The sequence below is a fragment of the Lissotriton vulgaris genome, chromosome 8, assembly GCF_964263255.1.
Source record: "Lissotriton vulgaris chromosome 8, aLisVul1.2, whole genome shotgun sequence".
Taxonomy (NCBI): domain Eukaryota; kingdom Metazoa; phylum Chordata; class Amphibia; order Caudata; family Salamandridae; genus Lissotriton; species Lissotriton vulgaris.
The window spans coordinates 808,378,349-808,405,357 of NC_141696.1; the positions used below are offsets into that span (position 1 = coordinate 808,378,349).

At 48.2% G+C, this 27,009-nt stretch overlaps 1 protein-coding gene across 2 annotated transcripts in view; it reads left to right on the top strand.

The window, feature by feature from the left end:
- The first annotated feature begins 1,993 nt into the window (after nt 1–1,993).
- The window catches only part of RASA3 (RAS p21 protein activator 3), an 897,341-nt gene continuing 872,325 nt past the window's right edge, over nt 1,994–27,009 (top strand). For both annotated transcript variants that reach the window (XM_086934683.1, XM_086934684.1), the window contains exon 1: nt 1,994–2,217. In XM_086934683.1, coding sequence (XP_086790809.1) covers nt 2,163–2,217 — 55 coding nt within the window. In that variant the 5' untranslated portion in view covers nt 1,994–2,162. The remainder of the gene's footprint in view (nt 2,218–27,009) is intronic.

The following is a 27,009-nucleotide window of genomic DNA, read 5'->3' on the forward strand; positions in this document are numbered from 1 at the left end:
ATATATTTAAGAGTAATTATGCTTAGTTTGATACTTGTTTTTGTACATCCCTCACACAGACAGGGGGCCGCTTCGAACACGAATAAACAACTAAACATGATCCTTAACATTTGAGATCCCTGGATGAAAGACTGCACTCATGCCTCAATGCACATTTTCTTTAATAGATTTCAAATATATACATTTGATATGATACATTATCACTGAAATTAAGGAGATGAGATCCATATATATATTATGGTAGCATAAGAATGCTTAGCTTTTAAAATCAATCTTTGCATTTCTACATCTCCTTTTTTATGCCTTTACATGTATGATTATATTTTTTAATGAATGCATTATGTTTTAAATATATGTTCCTGGATCACCTACAGCATTACCTACTGTTTTGCAGTGACAATCATATTGGTAGGCATGAATGTGTGATTTGCAAATTAAAAGTTATACATTATCCTCTGCATATCTCTACATGCTTATAATATACATGTAGTCAAGCTGGTGCCTCTGCTTTCACTAGAAAGTAGACCCATTTCCATTAAGGGTGTGATAGGGCTGTGGCATCTCTTCCTGTGATGAAGTCATCACATTTTCTATGCTAGTTAGCTCCACTACTATCTTTTTAGGGCTTGTGCTCCACACTCTGGGATCTCTGGGTGTCAGATGCTGGTTGGCCATCATATTCCACATGAATAAAAGACTGCTGTATGCATTGTGCAGTAGTTTGGGAGGGTGAGATCATTTCCGGGTCTTTTCAGTAAGACCTTAGGCCCATGGGACCGAGCATCCGGTCGAATCTGCACAGCTCTTTGACTTTATGGGGATGCTCCTATTTCCAGGGATGGTCCATCCCGTAATTTGATGAACCCAACTCCCGTGACTGCTGCTGTTCATCCAGCCTTGGCTTTTCATCAAACAATTTGCATTCCGGGATTGACCGGTTTGTTTTTATTTTCATAAGCGTTGAGTTGAAAATCTCAGCATGCGTAGATACTATTATTGCATAAAAGGAGTCAAGGTTCAAGATGTCAACCATGACACAGGACCACTGGGCGGCTGCAAAACCCTTCAAGATGCACAGATCCAGGCATGAGTTCAGTACAAGAAATTCCTTTGCAGCTCACTATTTGCGGTACTGGGTTTTTTGTGACAGTATAAACAGGAGAACAAGAACTAGAAAGAAAGCAACTGAATACAGTGCTTAGTTTGTAAAAAGTTAAGTGCCAGGGCCCTTGTTGGAAGGCCACTGCTGCCTGCACCACCCATACACTGCCAGCGCTCCCAATGACAGTACCAACATACTACCTAACCATCTCACTATTGTACGTGTGACAATATAGACTATTTCAGACCACACAAAACTATATTAATGGCTTGAGAGGCTGGTATTATTCATATTCAATGTATATTGACTTAATAAACACAGTTGTGATCATCTCACAATTAAATAGCACCATCATGTAGTGAACTGTCACCAGAGCCGGTGCTGACAATTCAGTGCGGGTGCCCCACACCCCCAAACTACTAGCACAAATTAAGCACTGTCAGCACGGCCCACTAAACATCAGCTATGTGGTGGGTTATCCGACAAAGGCAATGGCACAGCAGGTTCGAAGTTGCCAGACCCTGTGACACACCTTAGAAAGCGTGTATAAAATAGGCAAGACTTCTAGCACCTTGTCCCTGGCCTACCACCTTTTAAGATCGCTGTAGTGTTAACCCTTGAATCGTTCTGGGTGTCCCACACACTCAACATGGCTATCGCGTTGCCACGGGCAACTCTGAAGCAAGTCACGCGCCCAGCTCCTCTCACTTCTTCCAGCGTCCTGTCAACGACTGCTGCGACTCGAAGAGATTTTGAAGTCTCCGGGTTCCCTAGCTCAGCCTCGCCCCCCTCTCCTTCAGCGCCAATGGTGACTAGGGCTGGGCGTGGCCCGCCGGGCGGCCCCTTCCCCTCCCCTCGCTAGTCAATGGGTGTCTGAGGCGTGGGCGTGTGTGGGGAGTAGCCCGGTGGGTAGCGCTGGGGCCGTGGCGCGAGCGCCGCCGCTGCTGCTGGAGCCGTCTGGTGCCGCGAGCTCAGGGTGTGTTTGCGGGCGGCGCGCGCGCATGGGAGCAGCCGCGGCTGGACCGGAGGAGAACAGCGGCTGCAGAGCAGGGGCATCGGCATGGCGGTGGAGGACGAGGGGCTGCGGGTGTTCCAGAGCGTCCGGATTAAGATCGGTAAGGCTGCAAGGCATGAGGAAGGAACTTGGGAACCCTCCGAGGGCTGTGCTTTGGGAGGTGACAGCTGCAGGATGTGGCCGCCGCTGCCTCCTTTGTCACAGGCGGCTCTTGGGCATCGGGATTTTTGGGATGGTGCAGGCTGGACCCTCTCCTCTGTAGATGGGCAGAGCCGGCGCCGCTATCGCTGATTAAGGAGCGGTGGGTTTGTTTTGTATTTGACAGGATGGATTCTATTTGGGGAATGCGGAAACCATGCCTCTGACTTTGTGATCCATTCCCATTACTGTCGAATGACTAGATAGATGTACAGTTATTGCCATAACACATTTGTTTACACACTCTTGCGCTTGAGACACTATTCTCATTAACGCCGTAAGTAATGGCACACAAGTTATGTGTTCCGTCAATAGCTTCTTTTCTTGTGTTTCGCTCATCGGAATTGTGTAAAGTGCATTTTGAATACATTCCGTGGTGCAAATATATACCTGTTTATAAGCCCCCTGGCTTTGTCTCACACACTCTACGACGATCTAGCGATCACAAAAAGTTCTGGGGGCCGTGCAGCAGTGTCATCTGTCCAGATGCCACCACCCCTGGGCCTCAGAGCAACACGAGGTGCCCCCACGCACCCGGTATAAATAAGTTCCACCTCCCTTGGCGACCCTTTAGGCCCTCGCGCTTGGCTGCTGACCAAATTTCAACTCACAGGAAGCGGCCTCGAGGGGAGAAGCTCGCCCGTCCCGAGCAGCAACTTGTACAGCTATGTCTGCAAGGGAGGAGGTGGTCGTACGAGCTCGAACCTTCCCAAGGTAGGCACTCTTGGCCGTTATTCTACCGCCTCTTTGTTTTAAAGCGTTTAATTCCGAAGCTTGAATTAAGCGTTCTGGATTTTGGCAAGTAAACCTCAGAGACATTAATTTGACAAGGATAAAACAGTGTTGTCAAGTGGGAAACTCGCGATTAGATCTTTGACCTCGATATTTCGTGTTGAGAATCGCAGACATCTTCTAGTTTAGGGTATTATGCAATTCAGTCAGTGACAGTCATTGGTAGCACGCGCCCTGCAGACCTTAATGTGGACTGCAAGAGGCACACACCACCTTAACCCACCGTGAACGCACTACCTGTCCTTCCCAAGCTCTGGACTTAGCCAAGTGCCTGGCTGGCTTCGATGTTTTACATTTATCGCTGATAAGTGTCGACACTACTGAAATAAAAAGTACAGCAGGCATGTATTGCATCCACTGCATTTATACACAACCATCTGCAAAGCCAGCCTTTATTATGGCTGTTGAAAAGATTTATATTTCTAATTTTAGCAAGGCATACTTCATGTGAGCAGCAGCGGTGCATTCCCCCCCCCGCCACACGCAATCACCACAAATGTGCGAGACTCTCACCAAAAAGAAACACCTGGGCTTGGGCAGCATCAGGGCACCCCCTTACTCGCATGCAGGGGACACGCACCTCATGGGCACCAGCAACGCAGGTCCCATCTCACACAGAGGTACAGGTCATGCCCCAATGCGCACCTCCACACTCGGTATTTGATTTGGTGAAGAAAGTGCAGGTGCCCAGAATTTGTCTTCGAAGACTACCGACCACTTCCACCCCGGGTCAGTTCACTTCCACCACTGGTGCGACCTACTCTGATGAGACACAGGCCCTTTTAAGTCAGTCTACTGCATTAATTTAATATATGAAAAATTAATATGTGATTTGGAATAGGTAAAATAATATTGAATACACTTTTTATATTGGTTTATTATCTCTAGTTTGTTTTTGCTTTGTATAATGCTCACACATGCAGTTAACTATTTCAGAGCAGAAATAAAAACACATGCTTATAACCCTTTGAGGTTCCTGCATGTAAACGTGCATTCACCAGGGCCCATGACTCACTTTTCTTTTATCAAGTGCTTTTGATCTGGCATGATACATGATTATTGATGTGAGATGAACCTGGCGGGCTGCACAACACTTCATAGTTTCTCAAAGCAATATTTTCATTATTTTCTTCAATTTACTTTACGCACGAGTATTTCCTCGAATACAAAATTTACTGCTTTCCATTAAACAGGTATAGACACAAATAAGTGTGTAATTGGACTTTACCGCATTGTACAGGTGCAGAAGGCGCTTTCGCCTGTTTCGAACTAAACATATACATATATACACTCTCTCTCTCTCTCTCTCTCTCTCTCTCTTACTCCCACTGTAAGTGGGCCGGGTCCTGCCGGTGCAGAGCACCGGCAGTTTTTAAAAGCAGGTGCCGAGACCGGTCCCTCTTGGGCTCTTCATTTTACCCCTCAGGGTGATAAAAAGTCACTGCTATTGTTGTAACTTCACAGAGACTTGATTTTCAGTTTTATATAGCACAAACTTGGAGCTCTTTGCACAAAGACATAATACTTTTTTGAACCACAGGACGTAAGGCTCTAACCTTTTTTCTCAGCTAGAAGGTCGGCTGCCATAACCTCATCCACAAGAAGTAAACCATTCTCCATATTATATACAACGAAAACATAGTTGTTGCTTATTTATCTTATGTAACTTATAACCATTGTCAAAGCTAATAGCCTTGGCTTGTTATAGGTTTAATATTACTTGTGTTATATATCTGGATGAATTGACAGAACCAGCAAAATACCAGTCGGTATTCACTTAAAGCCCTGCCCACACCCAATGCATCTTTTTCAGAAACACACACTGATCGACTGTCACTCAAGGGCTTCTGAGCCAGAGTGACAGATTGGGTAGGGAGACTGCATGTCCAAGCTAATAATGAAAAAGTGGAAAAGATGCTTCCGCTACACAATCATTCTATGTGAGGTAGTGTCATCATAAGCGTTTTGGGGGCCCGAGCAATACATATTTTGGGAGCCCCTCTACATAACGAATTGGAATTGTACTACCAATTTCTGGCTAATCCAAGCTGTCATAATACTAAACGAGAATAAATTATAGGCAGTATTTCACAATAATAGTTGAAATATGTCTTGCTCAAGACCTCAAAAATCCTTACAACGACACAGTGTAGCAATGCAGAGATATAAATATATAGAGGAAGATGTTTAGCTAGAGAAACAGGATAGACAGGGGTCCAACAGAGAGAAAATTCACTTTCCCAGTGGGTCCCCTGGAAGGTGGGGCCCCGGGGCAATTATCCACTTTACCAATACCTTAAAATATCTCTGATCTGAGGATGCCTTTTCAAGCTAGAATGTGATACTATTGTTTCCTTGAGGTTATTGTGACCAACAAGGACAACTGAATAACATTCAGTCCGATTCAGTGGCATAGCCTGAGTGTCACAGGCCCTAGTGCAATCAAGGAAAATGTCCCCACCGACCCCTGGGCGGTATTAAAATTCGAATATAATTGGGGAGCAGAGGGTCTCTCATAACCTTGAACACAGCCGCATCAATATAAGGCGCACACCTACGCACAAGTTTCTCATTCTACCTGTCTTTCCTTTCTCCATATCTCTCTCTCCTATAATTTCCTTTCTCCTTTTCACTGCCTCCTTCCTTGTCACTTCTACTTTTCTGTCTCCCACTTGCCACAATATCTTCTTTCCTTCTCTTCCAGGCATTTTTATTTTTGTCACCATTATCTTCCTCTTTCTGCCCGTGTTTATCTCAATTCTCTCTTCATTAGCCCTTCTCCTGCTCTGTCAATTTTTATTTCTTTTGCTTCCTTTAACTCTTTGCTTTTCTTTCTTATTTGTCCTCTCTCTTTCACATTTCTTCCTTTTTCCTCTACTCCCCCATCACATTCTGCCCTCACCAAATAGTAAACACAAAGTTAGGGTCTTTGCTGGTGCTGTGTTAAAAAAAATACTAGGAGATGATAGACCCTAAGTTGGTAGGGTATGCCCAGATGTGGGTCCTTTGCTCACTTTGCCACTGGATTCAAGCTAGCCTGGCTGATGAGGGGTGTTACCCCGAAACCGTTCCCAGGATGCTTGTTTTCGGTCCAGGGAAGACCTGGCTTGGCACTTCGGCAGAATGTTCCCTTGAGGAAAAGGGTCAAGACTGATTTGCATTTGGCTGGGTCTGAACAGGGGTAGCAAAGTGAACTAAAGAACGATGATGGATTCAACCCAGATCTATGGCTGAGGGTGAGTTTCTGCTAAGTTTCTGCGCTCCGTCCATCTCCATGTGTTTGCTTTGATCCCCCTAAGTTGGCAGGGTATGCTCAGACTTGGGTTCCTTGCTCACTTTGCACTGGATTCAAGCTGGCCTGGCTGATGAGGGGTGTTACCCCAAAAGCGGTCCCAGGATGCTTGTTTCTGGTCCAGGCAAGACATGGCTTGGCATATCGGGCTCGACTGTTCCCATGAGAAACAGGGTCAAGTCTGATTTGCATATGGCCGGGTCTGAACTGAGATGGCGAAGCGAGCTAAAGAACGATGATGGATTCAACCCAGATCTGAGACTGGGGGTGAGTGTCTAAAAAATGTCAGCGCTCCGTCCATCATCTCCTTGTGTTTTCTTTGTTCGCCCTAAGTTGGCAGGGTATGCCCAAACGTGGGTCCCTTGCTCATTTTGCTACTGGATTCAAGCTAGCATGACTGATGAGGAGTGTTACCCTGAAACCGGTCCCAGGATGCTTGTTTCTGGTCCTGGAAAGACCTGGCTTGGCAGTTCGAGCTGAACTCTTTCCATGAGGAACAGGGTCAAGACTGATTTGCATATGGCTGGGTCTGAACTGGTGCGCGGAGTGAGCTAAAGAACGATGAAAGATTCAACCCAGACCTGTGGCTGGGGGTGAGTGTCGGAAAAACGTCAGCACTCCATCCATTATCTCCTTGTGTTTACTTTGTTCACCCTCAGTTTACAGGGTATGCCCAGTTGTGGATGCCTTGCTCACTTTGCCACTAGATTCAAGACAGCCTAGCTGATGAGGGGTGTTAACCTGAAACCGCCCCCAGGATGCTTGTTTCCGCACCAGATAAGACATGGATTGGCAGTTCAGGCTGGACAATTCCCATGAGGAACAGAGTCAAGACTGATTTGCATATGTCTGGGTCTGAACTGAAGTGGCGAAGTGAGCTAAAGAATGATGATGGATTCAGCCCTGATCTGTGAACGGGGGTGAGTGTCTGAAAAGTTTCTGTGCTCCGCCCATCATCTCCTTGTGTTTGCTTTGTGTGCCCTAAGTTGGTATGGTATGCCCAGATGTGGGTCCCTTGCTCACTTTGAGACTGAATTGAAGCAAGCCTGGCCGATGAGGGGTGTTACCCTGAAACCGGTCTCAGGATGCTTTTTTCTGGTCCAGGGAAGGCCTGGCTTGGCAGGTCAGGCTGGATTGTTCCCATGAGGAACACTGTCAAGACTGATTTGCATATGGCTTGGTCTGAACTGGGGAGGCAAAGTGAGCTGAAAAATGATGATGGATTCAACTCATACCTGTGACTGGGGGTAAGTGTCATAAAAGTCTCAGCTCTCCATCCGTCATCTCTTTGTGTTTGCTTTGTTTGACCTAATGTGGCAGTGTATGCCCAAACGTGGGTCGCTTGTTCACTTTGCCACTGGATTCAAGCTAGCCTGGCTGATGAGGAGTGTTACCCCAAAACTAGTCGCAGGATGCTTGTTTCCAGTCCAGGGAAGACCTGGCTTCGCAGTTTGGGCAGAATGTTCCCATGAGGAACAGGGTCAAGACTGATTGGCATTTGGCTGGGTCTGAACAGGGGTAACAATGTGAACTAAAGAACGATGATGGATTCAACCCAGATCTATGACTGAGGGTGAGTGTCTGCTAAGTTTCTGCGCTCCGTCCATCTCCATGTGTTTGCTTTGATCCCCCTAAGTTGCCAGGGTATGCTCAGACTTGGGTTCCTTGCTCACTTTGCCACTAGATTCAAGCTGGCCTGACTGATGAGGAGTGTTACCCCAAAACAAGTCGCAGGATGCTTGTTTCCAGTCCAGGGAAGACCTAGATTGGCAGTTTGGGCTGGACTGTCCCCATGAGGAACAGGGTCAAGACTGATTTGCATATGTCTGGGTCTGAACTGGGGTGGTGAAGTGAGCTAAAGAACGATGATGGATTCAACCCTGATCTGTAACTGGGGATGAGTGGCTGAAAACTTTCAGAACTGTGTCCATCATCTCCTTGTGTTTGCTTTGGAAGTGGACCTGGGGCACCACAGCATGGAAGTAGAGGTGGAGGCAGTGCTAGATCAGTGATAATCGGGAGGAAGCGAACACCAGGCTCTATTTGGCAACAAACTGGGTTTATAGGTGGCTGCTGGAGAGCTTAGCGTTTACTCAGGTGCCTGCTTGATGCTGACAGGAGTCTGTAACACCACTGCTGGAAATAACGAGGGAGATGGCATTGGCCCATTGGGTGGCTGCCTGTGCCTGCTCATCTCCCGGCTACTCAATGCATCAGTACCTGGTTGTGTCTGGCAGCATCATTACTTGCAAGAATCCAGCTCTCAAAGTTAACCCTGTAGAGTGTCAGTCTCCCTATTGACATAGCATGGATGTAACTGACCTTGGTACTGGTAACAGTGGCAATAATAGCAACAGTATTGGTAGTTGCAAAGGAGGTCAGCAGCATAAGGATGTCTGTTGTAATTGGTGATTTTCAGCATGCCAAGACTGACTTTCTATGAATAGAGGCAGTGGTGAAAACATAGAGAAAAATACAAATGGAAATACTGACTTTATTTCTGGTGGCAATAATGTTGGTAGCAACAGTGACAATAATAGTGCAGACAGAATGAATTTCCATAATGCATTAAGAATACAGTGCACCTTTATGAAGGAGACCGATCTCACCCAGCAGAGGTAGGGGGACCTGATGAGATAAGTGCTTCTAGTCAGCTCTGCAGGCACCTGAGTCGTTTGAAATATAGGAGACATGCGAAGCAATGGGGGCAGCTGTTGAATTGCAGGGGTGTGTAAGCTTATCCTCTGAACCGTTTGCTCCTCTGAAAAACAAAACTATAACCATTGTATCCACTCCACCATTTAACAGTAAATCATACAGCGCAGGTATAGGCATAGATAGAGTGCAATTGCCAACTCCAGCAGAGAAATCACTGCTCGTGATGGACCTAACCACAATGATCCGGGCATAATGGTTGAGGAAAAATATACAAATTTAAGGAAAAAAGTTTCAATGGGATGGGCAAACAAAGAACAGAATGTGGATGCCTGAAAGTAAAAAAAAGTATGCTACAAGACTATGCTAAGTGAAAATCGATTATTTATTTAATTTTCCCTTGTGGTCATATGTCGAATTCCCACAACCCCCCAAACCGGCCCGACTCCCCACCGCTCTTACTTGCACAGGCCGCTGCTGAGTAGGAAATATCACGAGACCGTACTATCATGGACAAAATATTGAAAGGTAAGTATGTATAGATTTACTATAAGTAACTCCATATCTATCTATGTACCTTAACAAATAGGTATCATCAAGGTTTCTAGATGTGGAGTTAAGAATAGCACATCTATACTTTCTCTATATGCCCTTGCCTTTTGATATATTGTCCACGATATTAAGGTATCACAATATTACGATTATGGATAATCAGCAGTACAGTCCATCTGGTACACTGGATTGCTTCATGAATACTAATAAACAAGCTTTGGCATAGCCAATAGTCTGGATTTTATATCCCAACTCTGTCATGCACAAATTTTGTATTATCAGTGAATATTTTGTTTGATGCTCTGCATATTCTTGCCACTGACTCCAGTAGAATTGTAATAGGAGTGCTGGCCTTATAAGTTATTTTGGCTTGCCCTGTTGGTTTGTCAAGGTTTCATTGGCAGCAGACCGTTTCAATGTTCAACCCATATTCAGCAACTTTTTATTTTGCACCATTTGGTTCACTCGCCTTTCATGTCATGGTGTTTGGCAGTAAAAAGTTAGATTAGAGCATGTCAGTAACTGACAGTTCAGTACCTCTGGCCTCTCATGCTGCAGTCTGCGCTCTTTAAATAACCGTCTACGTTTCATTTACGTGAATTTGCAAATTATTTTAACACATGTATCTTATTTCTGGCAGACAGATTAACTATTAATTATAGTTTTTGAGAGGACCTGTAGGCATGCATCCATTCATGTGTTTGGGTCAAGAAAAAAAATGCTCCTTTAGCTTTCTTATTCTAAAAACATATGCTCTACCAGGGTGCCTTATATCCTTGTGGTAACTTTGTGACATATGTACAAGCCCTTATCGCCACCACACCGTCACTTTTTCCGATGCTGTGGTGACGATGTGCTATTGGTGAACTATTTAATCATGACACTCTGCGGGGCAAATTTACAAGAAATTGATGCATCTCTGCATCATACCAGAAATGCGTCAGTTTACTTGCGTCACACAAAGAAAACATTGTACTACCATGGATGCCTCGCATTTACAATGCGCGCACCATGGCACAAGGATTGACAGATGCATCACGCACCTATTGGCGCAAAGGTCACGCATTGCTAGAGTTGTGTCGCAAGCACAACACAACTCCAGCAATGTTCAGGAAGGCCTATACCTATTGTGCTGCATCACTCCGTATGCCTGCTTCAAGCAGGCGTAAAGTTTTGATCCAGTGGCATCGTAGAAGTGGCGCAGTGAAATCTTGTAGATTTCACTGCGTCACTTTAACAAAGCTTTCTTGCGTCGGAACGCCCACCCTGCATACATTATACCTGATGCAGGTATCATGTGACGCAGGGCTTTACAACGTGATGCATCTCTCTAGATGCGTCACGTTGTAATGTGGCGCAACATGGCGCATTGTTTACACTGCTGCTGCGTCACAAAAGTGACGCAACGACGGCACAAAAGTGTCACAAGGGTATATCTGCCCCATGTAGTGTATGATGTGGTTATCGAACCAGAGGTCATGATATGCTTTTATGCAATGACCTATTTTACAGTAGCCTGGCAGTCGCACAATCATGTTTTTCCAGTGCAATAGCACACAGCCCTTAGTTCTGAGTTTTTATAATTCTATTTTCTTTTAATGGAAGAGATTAGTGGGGTAAGTTTTTCTACATGTCACTTGTAAAATGTGTTTGGTCACTTGTAAAATGTGTTTGGTAAGAGTAAGTGAGCACTCCCTCCAAATATGACACTTTGAGCAAGTGTATAGAGGGCACCGGCAAATGTTTTTTTGCTGCACTGTGTTCTTACTGTAACAACTAGAGTTTTTAAACCCTGCTGCCTCAGTGCCATACTTGTTGTGACGTACATCTCAGCGTCAAAGTGTAGCAACAAAGCCATGGCAGAGGGAATGCTTGGAAATAAATATTACTGTCAGTTGGCTATGGGTCTGCAGACCATGTTCAGAAAAGGATATAAGTGGATGTCGTCCAGTTTGGGGTAATGTAGGGAGCTCTCTGTTTTTAGGCGTGGCCTGGAGCCAGTATTTGCTGTTGTGGCAGCGTCTTCTTTTCTAAAGGAATCATTTTTTATTTTTTTATTTCTCAGAGTTTTATATAGCACGAACTTGACCCAAATCGGGTATCAGAGCTCTCTACATAGTAAAATTACATGAGGACACATTCATTTTTTTTAGGCACGGGGAGATTAAGTGATTTGCCCAGAATCACAAGATGTTCAGCGTCATTGCCGAGACTCAAACTCAGGTCCCCAGATTCGAGGTCGAGCGCCCTAGTCATTAGGCCAACTCCTCTCTCTATATAATGATAAAAGTACATACTTGCGGCTTTCGATCAGCTCTCTTCATCCATTGGTCTTTTCAGTTGTCATTCATGTTTTGCTTTTTTCCACCACACCATACATCACCAGGCAATAGGTCAGCCCGCTTCAGCATTTCACTCTCTTCACTGTGAATGATGACACATTGCTTTTTGATATTATCACATCCACCATGAAAGTAGCCCATTTCAGTCCAAAGGTTTGTGAGTAAATCTGTGCTTTAATCGTTGCTTTACATTTTTTATTCTCAATTTATGTTTGTGATGGTTCTTTTTTTACGTATGTATGCTTATTTTATTTGCATGGACTGTACAAAACAATGATTCAAATGTCAATTGGATCATGCCTCATGTTGAATAACCACTTTAAAAGCCTCACAGTGACCAAAGTTGCCATTTTTTACAGAGTATTCCTCCTACTCAGAAGTTTCTATTTTGACCAATGGTTGCGTTTTCATTTTTTATTACTTTTAAATTCCTAATCCCTACTGCATGGCTGCCCAAAAAATGTGCAGACTCTATAATGCGAGACCTGTTGGCTTTGCCAATACTTGTTTGTCCCTGTTGTGTAAGGTGTTGTGGACCTGAAATTGAACAACGTGAGATTTTACTGCCTGACCTTTGGGTGGGCTATTTGTCTTTCGAACTTTTTGGATAGGAAAAAGTGGCAGTTGGGGTTTCGTAGTGAAAGAAATCTTAGATGAAAAAGTGAATTGTACCTTAAGGTTTGTTCACCGATTCCAATTTTAGCTTGTGGGCTCCTCTGAGTAAGGAAGAGACCTCGGGTATCTTGCCTAGTCTACTTTCAGTTGTCCAGCTGTGAAAGAGCAAAAATGAAGATAACTAATTAATTTCAAGAAGTATCGACAACGTTTGCTCGTTAGGCCCCCCATCTTTGGAATAATCTGCCCACACAATTTCCTCCCAGTGAAAACCATTTTCTTTTTAAGAAGGGATTAAGGCACTATTTTAGGCCATTCTAGCGTGTCCTCTGCCCTTGTCTCACGCCGAGATAGCCTTTCGGGGCTGATTCGAGCACATAATAAATTAAAATAACATAACATATATGAATCACATGAGCTTTCTCCTAAAGCAGGTTAGGCAGTTATTATGAGTTCTCCCCGCCCCCAAACAGTAAACCAGTCCCTTAAAAATGAGACAATTGTAGGGTTTGTGAACATTGGGGTCTGTACAGGATATAAAGTGCTATCTCTCAGACCTTTGTGTTACCCATATCTGCCATTCATAAGGTCCTGTTGTGCTCTCCATTTGTGGGATTCAAAATGACTTACTCAAAGCTGTTTATTTATACCCTGTTTTGCCGTATCTTTTATTCAAGAGTCATCATTTTGTCTAGTGGTCTGCACAGTTATAGTAGACTCATTGTATTAGTCAGAAATGGATGATCTTCCCGTCTGCGCCCGTCCGGGCCTGGACGCTGCCAGCTGCCAGGAGATACAGCCCGTTCCCCCCCAGGTGGTGCCCCCACCTAGGTTTTCCTACAGGAAAGAGGACCTGATGAAGATAGGCTATTTATCCTCTTGTGTCCTCGACAACCAGGGAGTAAGGTATACGATTGGCCAGAGGAACTGCCCTCGCTGTGGCTGGTCACTGGGTGAACCTAGGAGGGTCCTTACTAAAACACTCCACCTTGCCAGGAAAACTGATCCCTCTAAGGAACAGCTAGCGGTGACAGGAAAGCAGACTGGGGGAGAGCAAACTCTTCCCTTTAAAGGTCTCTATCTTAATGCTAGATCGGTCTCTAATCATGTGGCAGAAATTTGGAACCTGCTAGACTATGCTAGACCAGATGTATGCCTTTTTACAGAGACCTGATTTCCTAATGAGTCTACACCAGATATGGCCTTAGCTTTCCCTTCAGAATACTCCGTGATACGATTGGATAGGGTGGTTAAGAGGGGAGGAGGGTTAGCGATTGCTGTACGTACACCCTATCTTATCAAGACACTGGTCAATGTCTCCTCTTCCAATTTAGAACTGTTGATCTTTAGGGTGAAAGCACCCCAAGCAACCGCCTGGTCTTGCCCCTAGTATATCATCCTCCAGGAAAAAATAAGAAGGAGTTCTGCACAACCCTATTAGAAAGACTGGCCCAATATATACTGCGCACTAACAATTTTCTTTTGGTAGGGGACTTTAATCATCATTTAGATCTTTCCTCCAACACAGAGTCCACTAGCTTAGTGTTAGCTATGGAATCACTAGGCCTCCTCTCAAGAGTTGCCAGTCCCACACATCCGGCCGGGCACCAGTTAGATACGATTTTCTCCAATATGCAGGAATTGGTAGTGGATCCCCCACAGTCACTACATTGGACCAACCATTCACTTTAAGTTTTCACTGGGCACTCTCTGAGCCGCCCATTCGGCCACAAGGCTATATGGACTACCGTGGATCTTGGAAGAAGGTGATTGCAGCTGCCTTCGGCAAAATATTTACAGCCCCTTCACTTAGAGACTGTCAAGACTGTGACACATCCCTAGGGGAAGGTCGAGGCCTCAATTATAGGGGCCATTGACACTATTGCTTCGCTAAAAAAGGTTAAGATGCAGAAGAGGACAGTCCCTGCACCTTGGTACTCAGATACTCTGAAGAGAGAAAAGACCCTTTGTAGGGCCAAAGAAAGGAAATCGAAATTGAAGTCAGACGAACAGCTTATCGAACGGCTCATAGAGCCTACCTAGCTAGCTGCCATACAGCTAGAAGGGCACATCTGGGTTCTCGAATAGCGGAAGCCAAGAACTCCTCTAGGGAGCTCTTTAAGATTCTGGAGGAATTTACGAACCCTAGTGCTACAAAACTCTCCCTGCCACCCACCCAGGAACTATGTGAAGACTCAGCCAGCCACTTCAGTAATAAGATCGATTTAATTTATCGGGTCTTTGTGTCGGAAGAGACACAGGATAAGGAAGATCCTTTACAGGAGGTTTCTACCCCCAGTTGTGAGAAAGAGGCTCTATATATACTGGACCAAAGTAAGGTACAGTGTGTATTGAAACCACCAACCCCAGAGGTATAACAGAGGTTAAAGTCAGTGCTGACCTTACTCTCAAAAGTGGTAGCTTGGTCGAGCAGTAAGGCAGTACCAGAGGACATAGTAAAGCATTTGGTGTACACACTCAGTCAGCAAAAGGCTTCACACACTCAAGAACTGAACTCCAGGCCAATTGTTTTTATATCAAAACATATAGGGGTTTTATTTTTAGAACCAACAGGTATCAAAAATATACTTTTGTCAATTGGGAGTTATCTCAAGTAATGACTTTGCAGAAAGAAAATAATGTTGTAAACACAACAGGTACAGGGGTTGCAGTAGGCAACATCATTCTAAACACAATCTAACATTGAGCTCAATGGGTTTTTATACAAAAAATGCAGTTGATTACTTTGTAAGTTACTTTTGTAATTCCAGAACTGGATCCTAGATTCAGCCCTGGGGTCTAAGCTGAAAACAGTTTAGTAAAAACGTTTTGGTTATTGCAATGATTATTGAGGAATATAAAAGAATTTTAAAAGTTCACACTTAAAAACTTTTCAGTGCAAATATAGCAATGTTATCCATTGGGGAAAATTCAGGTTACAGGTAAAGTACGTTTTCGTTACTTTTGTAATACAGTACTGGGCTCCTTGGTCCAGCACTGGGATCTCTACTTAAATCAGGTAAGTAATTACGTTTCAGTAGTAGGTACGATTTTTAAGGAATCTTTCAAGTTTTCAAAAGTAGGCACATGAAAGAAATTTTATCGAAAAGCAGACAATGGATTCCTATGGAGAAGATACAGGTTACTAGTAAACCCGGTTAGGATTACTTTTGTGTTCCAGTACTGGGCTTCAAGGTACAGTTCTGGATTCTCTCCTGATCACAGGTGAGTTCTTCGGAATTCGGTATTCGGCTGATTTTATAGGAATATTTCAGAGTTTCAAAACTTCACACTTTGAAGATTTTTCGAGTCAAACCAGTCAATGTTATCCTATGGCAGGAAAGTGAGTTATCGGTTTCCAGGTGAGTACTCGACTGGTGAAGCTAAGGTTCTGGGCATAGACTCAGGGGTCCCCCAGGGTCAGGTAGGTACAGTTGGTACAGTTGGTACACCCTCAGCGGCACAGGGGTTGGGGGGGTCTCTGGTTCTGAGGCTGCAGGCGTCGTCTGGTTCGTCGAGGAGGGTCTTTGGGCACTGGACTTCGGGTCCCAGTCGCCGGGGGGACGTCCTCGTGGTCTTGGTTCACTCGGGCACGGGCTGGACTCGGCGGGTGCAGAGTGGGCTGGTTTCGCGGTTCCTGGCTGGCACCAGAGGTGTTGCTGTTGGAGCAGAGTCTCTGCTCATGGGAGTCCCAGTCTCTTAGAGGGTCATGGCAGGCAGGTCCTCCGGGGTTCTCGAGGTTGATGCCCGCAGGAGAGGCCGGGGTTAAGCAGGAGCAGGTTCAAGGATCAACAGGCCGGTAGATCTGGGTCCAAGTCAGTTGTTCTCGTCCTTTTGTTAGCAGCTGCACGGCAGGTCGTCCTTCTTCTTGGTCTTCTTCTTGTCTTTCAAAAGAGGATCTGAGGAAGGAAGGTTCAGGGAGCCCTTAAATACTGAATTTAGGGGGTTTACAGGTCGGGCAAGGGCAGGGACCAATAGGTCCCTGTCCTGGTGTGGGTACACCCCCTAGCCTGCTCCTCCCCAGTTGGAGGGGGGCAGGAACCTAGCTGTGATTGGGAAGGGCTCCCCACCTTCAATATGGCCGAAGCTCGGGGTCGTGCTTCACCTCGCCTCTCCCACCTGAGGGGTGGGGTTGGCACAGGCTGGCACACCCCCTTCCTGACGTAGGGTTTCCCGCCAGTCTTCCCACCAGAGTGGTGGTCATAACTGGTGGGGGCCAGTTGCTGGGTAGAGCAAATGGTCTGGAGAAGCTCACAGAGGCAGCATGGATTGTAGGTTAGGTTTCAGGGGGCATCTCTAAGATGCCCTCTGGTGCATTTTACATTAAACCTCACACTGGCATCGGTGCAGGTTAAATGTTCTGAGCAGTTTGATACCAAACTTCTCAGTCTTCAGTGAAGCCATCATGGTGCTGTGGAGTTCGTAATGACGACCTCCCAGCACCATATACTCTGAAATGGCAGCACTGCTCTTGCAGTGCCCAGGAATGGCCCTGGGTACTGTAGGGGCACAGGGCTCATGCACCTGTGCCCACACCACTGGCATAGGGCACCCAGCTAGAGGGGTGACTGATGTATGCCAGGGCAGTGGGGTTGTGGACATGCCACACAGGGATGTGTGCCATGTCGACTCTGTTTAGTTCTGTACTTAGACACTCAGTCTGTAAAGGCAGTGTGTGGGTGTCAAGGTACAGGGCATTAAGGCTGGCACAATAAGTGCTGCAGCCCTTAGGGGTCTTCTCTGGTCACCATGCCCTGGATACCTAGGGTACCATTTGTGAGAAGGTGGCCCGATATGCAGCGTTCGCTATTCTAGCGACCACTATGTATCGTTCCAACGACCCTTATGGTGATTGGTTGTAAGTCAACCTTAGACCAGCTATCCTAGTAGCGTGGATACAAGCAGTCTTCGGGCTAAACTCTAGAGGGCGTGTTAAGCCAGCTGTAATACCATCACATACCCCTTGAACACCAAGTGAAAGGACACCACACAAGTGTTATGAAAATAAACAGTATATTTATTAGAATCACAACAGCCCTGTACTCTTTATGAGGACAGGGTACTAAGCACAGAACAAAAAGCTCTTAGAAAATACTTCAAGTGCACAATTAAAAACAAGTGCCCGAGGGCACGGAAAGTTTAGTGGTCTTGGGCGGGCCCGATAAGGCAAGTCGGAAGCGAGGGACTCGGGACCCTAGAGTAAGGAGGCTATGCAGGCACCGAAATGCCGAAGTTACCTAGCCACGAGGGCTGCGGCTGCACAAGTCTTACAGGCGTCGGGGGTCTTCGCTGACGGGCCAGGAGCCGGAAGAAAAGGAGTTGCTGGCCGGCGACCAGTGATGATTAGTTCGTAGAGATCCAAGCCTGGATCAGTGATTGTTGACACCTGAAAGCAGAGGGGACCAAGTTCGTACTACTAGTCAGTAGTCAGAGGGTACCAGGAAGGCACCGGATGGCCGTCACCTTGACTAGGTGAGTGGGCGACGCTAGGCTCTGCAGTCTCACGGACCAGGAGGCGTTGTCGGTGACCAGGATGGAGGTGCGAGCTGTCCCACGAAGGTTGATGCTGTCGGCGTCGCTGGGCCCAGGATTGGGGCAACAAGCCTTGGCAGATCTCAGGGCCACGTGGTGGGCCTAAGATGGCGTCTTGAGTGGACCAGGAGGGTCCGGAGTGCTCCTCTCGAAAAAGGGAGCAAGGGCCGGTCTGGAGCAACCAGACCAGCAGCGTTGGTTGTCGGATGTCGTCAAAGAAGGACACAAGCCAGCGGCTAGTGACCAGACAACGTGCTGGGCAGCGAGCAGAAGGGCCCCACGCAGATCGTGGAGATGCTGGGAGACTGCACTTCGGTGCTGGAGCTGCTCAGGGTCGGGGCTTCTCGGACCCCAGAGCACTCACCAGAGAATTGCTTCGATGGTCGTGCTGGTTAAGAAAGCGTGCAGGTTTTGATGATGGTCGGTCCCTTGAGGTCTCGTCGCACCCACAGATCTCAGCTGAGCTGACGACGTGGGTAGAGGTCAGAGGTGCCAGGGAAGCCGGTTCTCGTCGAGCTGGGCCGTCGGATCCTTGAGGAAGGACTTGCAGCAAACCGCAGAGTTCTTAGATGGTGCCTGCGGATGCAGGGTGACTACTCCTTAGCCACAAGGGAGACATCTTAAGAAGAGTCTCGAAGTCCTTTCGTAGAAAGTATTCTTGATTCAAAGATGATCTCATTTGGAAGGGTCCCCGCTCCGGCCTTTATCCTAAAGAAAGGGGCGGGTACATGACTAGGTCCGGCCCTAAGGGTGGGACCAGGAAGGGGGGTAGTTACACCCCTCTCCCCCTGCTGGACCTTCCCCAGGTCAGGGGCTGCGCGCCCCTGGAACTGGCTCTAGCCGGCAGATGCGTAGTGAGCACCGGGGTGCCACTCCACAGTCACCTTCTTGCAAAGCCCTACCTACCCAGAATACACAAACCCTGTCTGGGACGGTGCGAACACCGCCCTCGACAGGAAACCCTTTGTCCAAGCTCTCCTCACTGGAAGGACTCCCAGCAGCAGGAGGTCAGACTTGTGTCTGTGGTGGCAGCGTCCATTTTGTGGAGCTGAGGCTTCAGTTAACTTTAACCGGGGTTCACAGTTACGTACATGTCGTGTCCCTCTAGAAGGGCGGAATGCTAACCTCTTCGCCAGGAATGGTGAGAGGGCAGCACCCCGATTCGTATGACATCTTACTCGACATGTCTTGATAACGCGGTACCGAAGTTACCGATATGGGACGCGTTATCATGGAACAGCCATTGGGTCTTGGTTCTGCAAGCTGCAACCGGGCTCGGCTCGTGCCGGAGTCCAATTCACACAGTTCCATGCACTCTGCCTTCAGGATTGTCAAGGCCTGCCATAGGAGTGACTGATAGGAACTCGGGTGTCCATTTTAAGGTTAGGCATAGGGATACTATACCTACAGCAACGGGCGAGTACGCCACGTTGCCCCAGCTGTCGTGCAGCCAGTTGTGTCAGATTTAGATGGCTATCCAGGGGTGGCATAATACATGCTTCAGCCCCTGGTAGGCCCTGGGTACACCGATGCCCTGAGTTACAGGGTCTGACAGGGTGGCCCAGTTCCAATTGGGTAATGCACCTAAGGTACACATATCAAGTTAGCGAGAGAACAGCTAGGCTGTGGGTCTGATTGGCAGGCTCACAGCCAGAGAAAGTCGTAAACCAGTGAAACAAAAGCAAAAAGTCCGGGTGATCATAGGATTGCAGACCCTACTCTCCTACATGACCCCCCCCCAAACGTTGGGACAATAAGCTAACCTTGACCAGGTGAGTCTTCTTGTTCTAAGTGGAAATACCTGGAGAGCCCATCTGCATTGCCATGATCAGTGCCAGGTCTATGCTCCACTGTGAAGTCCATCCCCTGTAGGGAAATGGACCACCTAAGCAGTTTGGGGTTTTCACCCTTCATCTGATTTAGCCATAGGAGGGGCTTATGGTCGGTCTGGATCTTGAAATGAGTGCCAAACAAGTATGACCTCAGTTTCTTCAGGGCCCACACCACAGCGAAGGCCTCCCTCTCTATAGCTGACCAATTTTTCTCTCTGAGGGTCAGCCGTCTGCTTATAAAAGCAATGGGCTGGTCATTACCATCAAAATTCAGTTGAGATAGAACAGCTCCCACACCCAACTCAGAAGCATCTGTTTGGACAATGAATGGTTTGGAGTAGTCTGGACTCTTGAGGATAGGTGCCGTGCACATGGCCTGTTTTAGGTCATCGAATGCGTTTTGACAGCTCGCTGTCCACTGAACCTTTTTTGGCATTTTTTTTCTCGTCAGTTCATTGAGCGGAGTCACAATCGATCCGTAATTCCTGACGAACTTCCGGTAGTAACCAGTCAGGCCCAAGAAAGCTCGAACCTGAGTCTGGGTGGTTGGAGGAGCCCAGTCCCTGATTGACTGTATCTTGCTCTCCAGTGGTTGAACTTGGCCTCCACCGACGAGGTGGCCCAAGTATACAACCTATGTCTGCCCTATCTGGCACTTGGTAGCCTTGATAGTGAGACCTGCTGCTTGCAGAGCCTCTAACACTTTCCGCAGGTGGACCAGGTGATCCTCCCAGGTGGAGCTAAAGACAGCAATATCGTCAAGATACGCCGCACAGAAGTCATCCAGCCCGGTGAGAACGTGATTCACCAACCGTTGGAAGGTGGCAGGTGCATTTTTCAAACCAAAGGGCATCACCACGAACTGATAATGCCCACCAGGGGTAGAAAATGCGGTCTTAGGCTTGGCGTCCTCAGCTAACCTGATTTGCCAATACCCAGCTGTCAGGTCCAACGTACTTAAGTAGTTGGCCGAAGCCAATCTATCGATAAGCTTGTCTGCCCTTGGTATTGGGTGGGCGTCAGTCTTAGTGACTGCATTGAGACCCCTGTAGTCTACGCAGAACCTCATCTCTTTCTTACCGCCCGGGGTGTGAGGTTTCGGCACTAGAACTACGGGACTAGCCCAAGGGCTATCCGAGGGTTCAATGACTCCCAGCTCCAACATTTTCTGCACTTCACTCTTGATGCAGTCTCTAACGTGATCAGGCTGCCGGTAGATTTTACTCTTGACGGGCAAGCTGTCACCAGTGTCAACCTCATGGGTGCACCAATTGGTCTGACTGGGTGTTAGAGAGAACATATGCCGGAAGGATTGAAGAACCTGTTTACAATCCTCCTGTTGATGTTCGGAGAGGCTGCCACAAAAGACAACACCATCTACCGATCCATCGTCAGGATTCTGAGTGAGCAGGTCGGGGAGAGGGTCACTCTCCTCTTCCTGTCCCTCATCTATGGCCATGAGAAAACTCATGTCCTTCCTGTCGACATATGCTTTGAGCCTGTTGACATGAAGCACCCTGTGGGGGCTCCGGGGAGTTCCCAGGTAGGTGACCTCTCCCTTTTTCTCCAGGATGGTGTAGGGCCCGGACCATTTGTCCTTGAGTGCTGCTGGGGCCACTGGCTCCAACACCCACACCTTCTGTCCGGGCTGGTAAACAGTCAAGACAGCCTTTTGGTCATGCCAAGCTTTTTGGAGTTCTTGGCTGGCCTTAAGGTTTTCGGATGCCTTCTCCATGTATTCAGCCATCCGCGAGCGGAGACCAAGCACATAGTCCACTATGTTGGTTGCAGGCTTTTTGAGAGGTCTCTCCCATCCTTCCTTCACCAAACACAGGGGTCCTCTTACAGGATGCCCGTACAAAAGTTCAAAAGGGCTGTAGCCAACCCCCTTCTGTGGGACTTCTCTGTAAGCGAATAAAAGGCAGGGGATCAGGACGTCCCATCTACGCCGAAGCTTTTCAGGTAGTCCATGAATCATCCCTTTTAGGGTCCTGTTGAATCTCTCAACAAGCCCATTGCATTGTGGATGATAGGGTGTAGTGAACTTATAGTTGACACCACATTCCTTCCACATAGCAGTTAAGTAGCTCGACATAAAGTTTGCACCTCTGTCGGAGACGACCTCCTTAGGGAAGCCCACTCTGGAGAATACTCCAACTAGGGCTCTTGCCACAACAGGCGCTGTAGTGGTCCTAAGGGGAATAGCTTCAGAATACCTGGTGGCATGATCCACTACCACCAGTATAAACTTGTGCCCTGATCCTGTTGGTGGTTCCATGGGACCGACGATGTCAATCCCCACCCGTTCAAAGGGCACCCCCACCACAGGCATTGGTATAAGGGGGGCCTTTGTCGTGCCACCTGACTTACCACTGGCTTGGCAAGTGACACAGGAGCGGCAAAACTCCTTGGTATCTTCGTTCATGTGAGGCCAGTGAAAGTGCGAGACAAGCCTGTCCCACGTCTTCGTCTGGCCTAAGTGTCCTGCTAAGGGAATCTCGTGGGCCAAGGTAAGGAGGAAACCACGCTGAGACAAGGGGACGACCAGCCTCCTGGTCATGCCAGGCTTGGGGTCTCTTGCCTCAGTGTACAGGAGTCCATCTTCCCAGTATACCTTGTGGGTACCTGTGGCGTTCCCAGCAGCCTCAGCAGCAGCCTGCTGTCTGAGGGGTTCAAGAGAAGGGCAGTCTAACTGGTCCTTCCCAAGGTCCTCTCGTGTGGGTCCCCCTGAGCCCAGAAACTCAACTTGATCAAGTTCGAGTTCTTTAGGTTCAGTTTCCCGCAATTCCTGGAGGTCAGCCTCCTCTGAGTCCTGATCCTCGACCTGGGGCAAGGGGGAACGCGAAGCCTTAACCCGACTGCTCTTCTTCTTGGGTGGTGTCTGGTCCGTTGTTCCAGGATCCAGCACCTGTTCAGTGGGGCATTGTCTGACCTGTGACCTGGTCACAGCAAACACGTGTGCTGGCAAGCCTAACATCTCCATGTGAGTCCGTTGCTCCACTTCTGGCCATTGTGATGACTCCAAATCATTGCCCAACAAACAATCCACTGGGAGGTCTGAACAAACAACAACCTTTTTCTGGCCATTTACCCCTCCCCAGGAGAAAGCAACAATCGCCATACTATGACTGGTAGTGACGTTGCTGGCATTGGTCACCAGGAAATCTGTACCTGGCATGATCTGTCCAGGGTCCACAAAGTTAGGCGTCACCATGGTGACGCTGGCACAAGTTTCCCTATAGGCCTGAGCCATTCTTCCATTTATTAAAGGCGTCTGTCGGTATTTGCCCAAAGTATTGGGACTGACATCAGGGGATATATCCACATCCCCTGTACAGACAAGGACAGCCTGAGTGAGCGTACCAGCTAAGCTGTCACACCCCTCAGAACCCAAGGTTCACCCAACTAGTCCCTTGGGAGGCGCACTGTTACTGCTGGCTGTACTAGGGGCCACAGGTGCCTTAGGGGCTGCAGTAGCAGGAGTCTGCCCTCCTTTCTTGGTGCACTCACTAAACCAGTGAGTTTTACTTTTACAGTATTGGCACCACCTTTTCGATTGGCCTTCTTGATTCTTCTTTTTCTCGGAAACCTGACCCCCCCCCCCCCCCCCTCTTTGGGTTGTTGGGGACCTGTCGAAGACTTCTGGTCAGTTTGTTCCCCTTTCGAATCTTTACCCTTCTGGTCTGCTTTCTTCTGACCACCCTGGTTCTGGCCCTGGTTTTGCTTAACCCTTGTTCTGACCCATCTGTCTGCCTTCTTTCCCAATTCTTGGGGAGAGGTCAGATCCGAGTCGACAAGGTGCTGATGCGACAACTGGTTCTGACAATTGTTTAAAATCTGTTCTCGCATGATCAAATTATACAATCCTGTGTAATCAGTAACCTTACTGCCCAGCAACCAGCCCTCCAAAGCCTTAGTGGCACAATCAACGAAATCAGACCAGTCCTGAGACTGAGTTTTCTGGGTATCCCTGAACAGCAACCTGTACTGCTCAGTGGTTAGGCCGAACCCATCAATCAGTGTGTTCTTCAGGACCTGGTAATTGTTAGCGTCCTCTACTCTAGTAGTGAGGAGCTTATCTCTACCTTTACCGTCAAAGGAGAGCCACAAGATTGCTGCCCACTGACTCTGGGGGATGCACGGTACAGTGCAGGCCCGCTCCAAAGCAGTAATCCATTTGTGGATGTCGTCCCCTTGCTTAAAGGGGGGCACTATCTTATTCAGGTGCTTAGTGTCTAAACTCCTGGGTTCCCGTGGGGGAATGCTGCCACCAGTGGGAATTGTCCCACTCAACTCTTGCTCTCGAGCAAAGGCGAGTCTCTCTTTGGCTAGGGCAAGTTCTTCCCTCTCGATCCGCAGATTGACTTCCCTCTCCTTTGCTTCGTACATTCTCCTCTGAGGTGATGTCATCCCTCTTCGAGCAGAACCTCGAGAGCCATTGGTTCGAGCGGATCTGTTAGAGCCTCTCGACAGAGACCTAACTCGTCCGTTCCCAATGTTAAGCTGGCCCGAGAGAGGGCCCAGGGGTCCCCTAGTACCAATCTCGTGCTGGCTTAAGTTGTCCTGAGTTAGCTGACTAACTACGACTGGACCTTGGTCTGCCTCGTCCCCAGATGTCTCTGGCTCCTCGTCCTCCTCTTCACCCTCGGCGGAGAGATGGATAAGGTCAGGGTCACCTCGGGTTCCCTCGAGGGGAGGCATTTCCGTTTCTGGATGAGAAGGGTCGGTATTACCCGCCCTCCTAGCATCATAAGTCTCCAAGAGACCAATCAGGAACGGGATGGTAGGGTTTGCACCCTGTTTTAACTTCCGAGATGTACAGATCTGTCGCATCTCGTGGAAGCTAAGTGCAGCATATCTGGAGGTGACCTGTGGAGGGTCGACTGACACAAGGGGAGACTCAGAGTTTCCTCCTTTGTCCGACATGCTGCTTCTAGTGTGGTGTAAGTGATGCACCTACCTACACTATGGGTTTACCTACTGATCCCTTGCTAAGAGTTGTAGCCAAGGTGTGCTAAGCCTTGAGGAGCTACAACAGCTGGTTCAGTAGAACTCAGAGTATTCTAAGCTAAGTTATATGTACCTGAAGTACTTATGTGATCTTTCACAAGATATTCTTAGGATACGCGTGGTAAAACAACAGCAAGCTCAAATCCCAACCGCTGCTCACCAATGTGAGAAGGTGGCCCGATATGCAGCGTTTGCTATTCTAGCGACCACTATGTATCGTTCCAACGACCCTTATGGTGATTGGTTGTAAGTCAACCTTAGACCAGCTATCCTAGTAGCGTGGATACAAGCAGTCTTCGGGCTAAACTCTAGAGGGCGTGTTAAGCCAGCTGTAATACCATCACATACCCCTTGAACACCAAGTGAAAGGACACCACACAAGTGTTATGAAAATAAACAGTATATTTATTAGAATCACAACAGCCCTGTACTCTTTATGAGGACAGGGTACTAAGCACAGAACAAAAAGCTCTTAGAAAATACTTCAAGTGCACAATTAAAAACAAGTGCCCGAGGGCACGGAAAGTTTAGTGGTCTCGGGCGGACCCGATAAGGCAAGTCGGAAGCGAGGGACTCGGGACCCTAGAGTAAGGAGGCTATGCAGGCACCGAAATGCCGAAGTTACCTAGCCACGAGGGCTGCGGCTGCACAAGTCTTACAGGCGTCGGGGGTCTTCGCTGACGGGCCAGGAGCCGGAAGAAAAGGAGTTGCTGGCCGGCGACCAGTGATGAATAGTTCGTAGAGATCCAAGCCTGGATCAGTGATTGTTGACACCTGAAAGCAGAGGGGACCAAGTTCGTACTACTAGTCAGTAGTCAGAGGGTACCAGGAAGGCACCGGATGGCCGTCACCTCGACTAGGTGAGTGGGCGACGCTAGGCTCTGCAGTCTCACGGACCAGGAGGCGTTATCGGCGACCAGGATGGAGGTGCGAGCTGTCCCACGAAGGTTGATGCTGTCGGCGTCGCTGGGCCCAGGATTGGGGCAACAAGCCTTGGCAGATCTCAGGGCCACGTGGTGGGCCTAAGATGGCGTCTTGAGTGGACCAGGAGGGTCCGGAGTGCTCCTCTCGAAAAAGGGAGCAAGGGCCGGTCTGGAGCAACCAGACCAGCAGCGTTGGTTGTCGGATGTCGTCAAAGAAGGACACAAGCCAGCGGCTAGTGACCAGACAACGTGCTGGGCAGCGAGCAGAAGGGCCCCACGCAGATCGTGGAGATGCTGGGAGACTGCACTTCGGTGCTGGAGCTGCTCAGGGTCGGGGCTTCTCGGACCCCAGAGCACTCACCAGAGAATTGCTTCGATGGTCGTGCTGGTTAAGAAAGCGTGCAGGTTTTGATGATGGTCGGTCCCTTGAGGTCTCGTCGCACCCACAGATCTCAGCTGAGCTGACGACGTGGGTAGAGGTCAGAGGTGCCAGGGAAGCCGGTTCTCGTCGAGCTGGGCCGTCGGATCCTTGAGGAAGGACTTGCAGCAAACCGCAGAGTTCTTAGATGGTGCCTGCGGATGCAGGGTGACTAATCCTTAGCCACAAGGGAGACATCTTAAGAAGAGTCTCGAAGTCCTTTCGTAGAAAGTATTCTTGATTCAAAGATGATCTCATTTGGAAGGGTCCCCGCTCTGGCCTTTATCCTAAAGAAAGGGGCGGGCACATGACTAGGTCCGGCCCTAAGGGTGGGACCAGGAAGGGGGGTAGTTACACCCCTCTCCCCCTGCTGGACCTTCCCCAGGTCAGGGGCTGCGCGCCCCTGGAACTGGTTCTAGCCGGCAGATGCGTAGTGAGCACCGGGGTGCCACTCCGCAGTCACCTTCTTGCAAAGCCCTACCTACCCAGAATACACAAACCCTGTCTGGGACGGTGCGAACACCGCCCTCGACAGGAACCCCTTTGTCCAAGCTCTCCTCGCTGGAAGGACTCCCAGCAGCAGGAGGTCAGACTTGTGTCCGTGGTGGCAGCGTCCATTTTGTGGAGCTGAGGCTTCAGTTAACTTTAACCGGGGTTCACAGTTACGTACATGTCGTGTCCCTCTAGAAGGGCGGAATGCTAACCTCGTCGCCAGGAATGGTGAGAGGGCA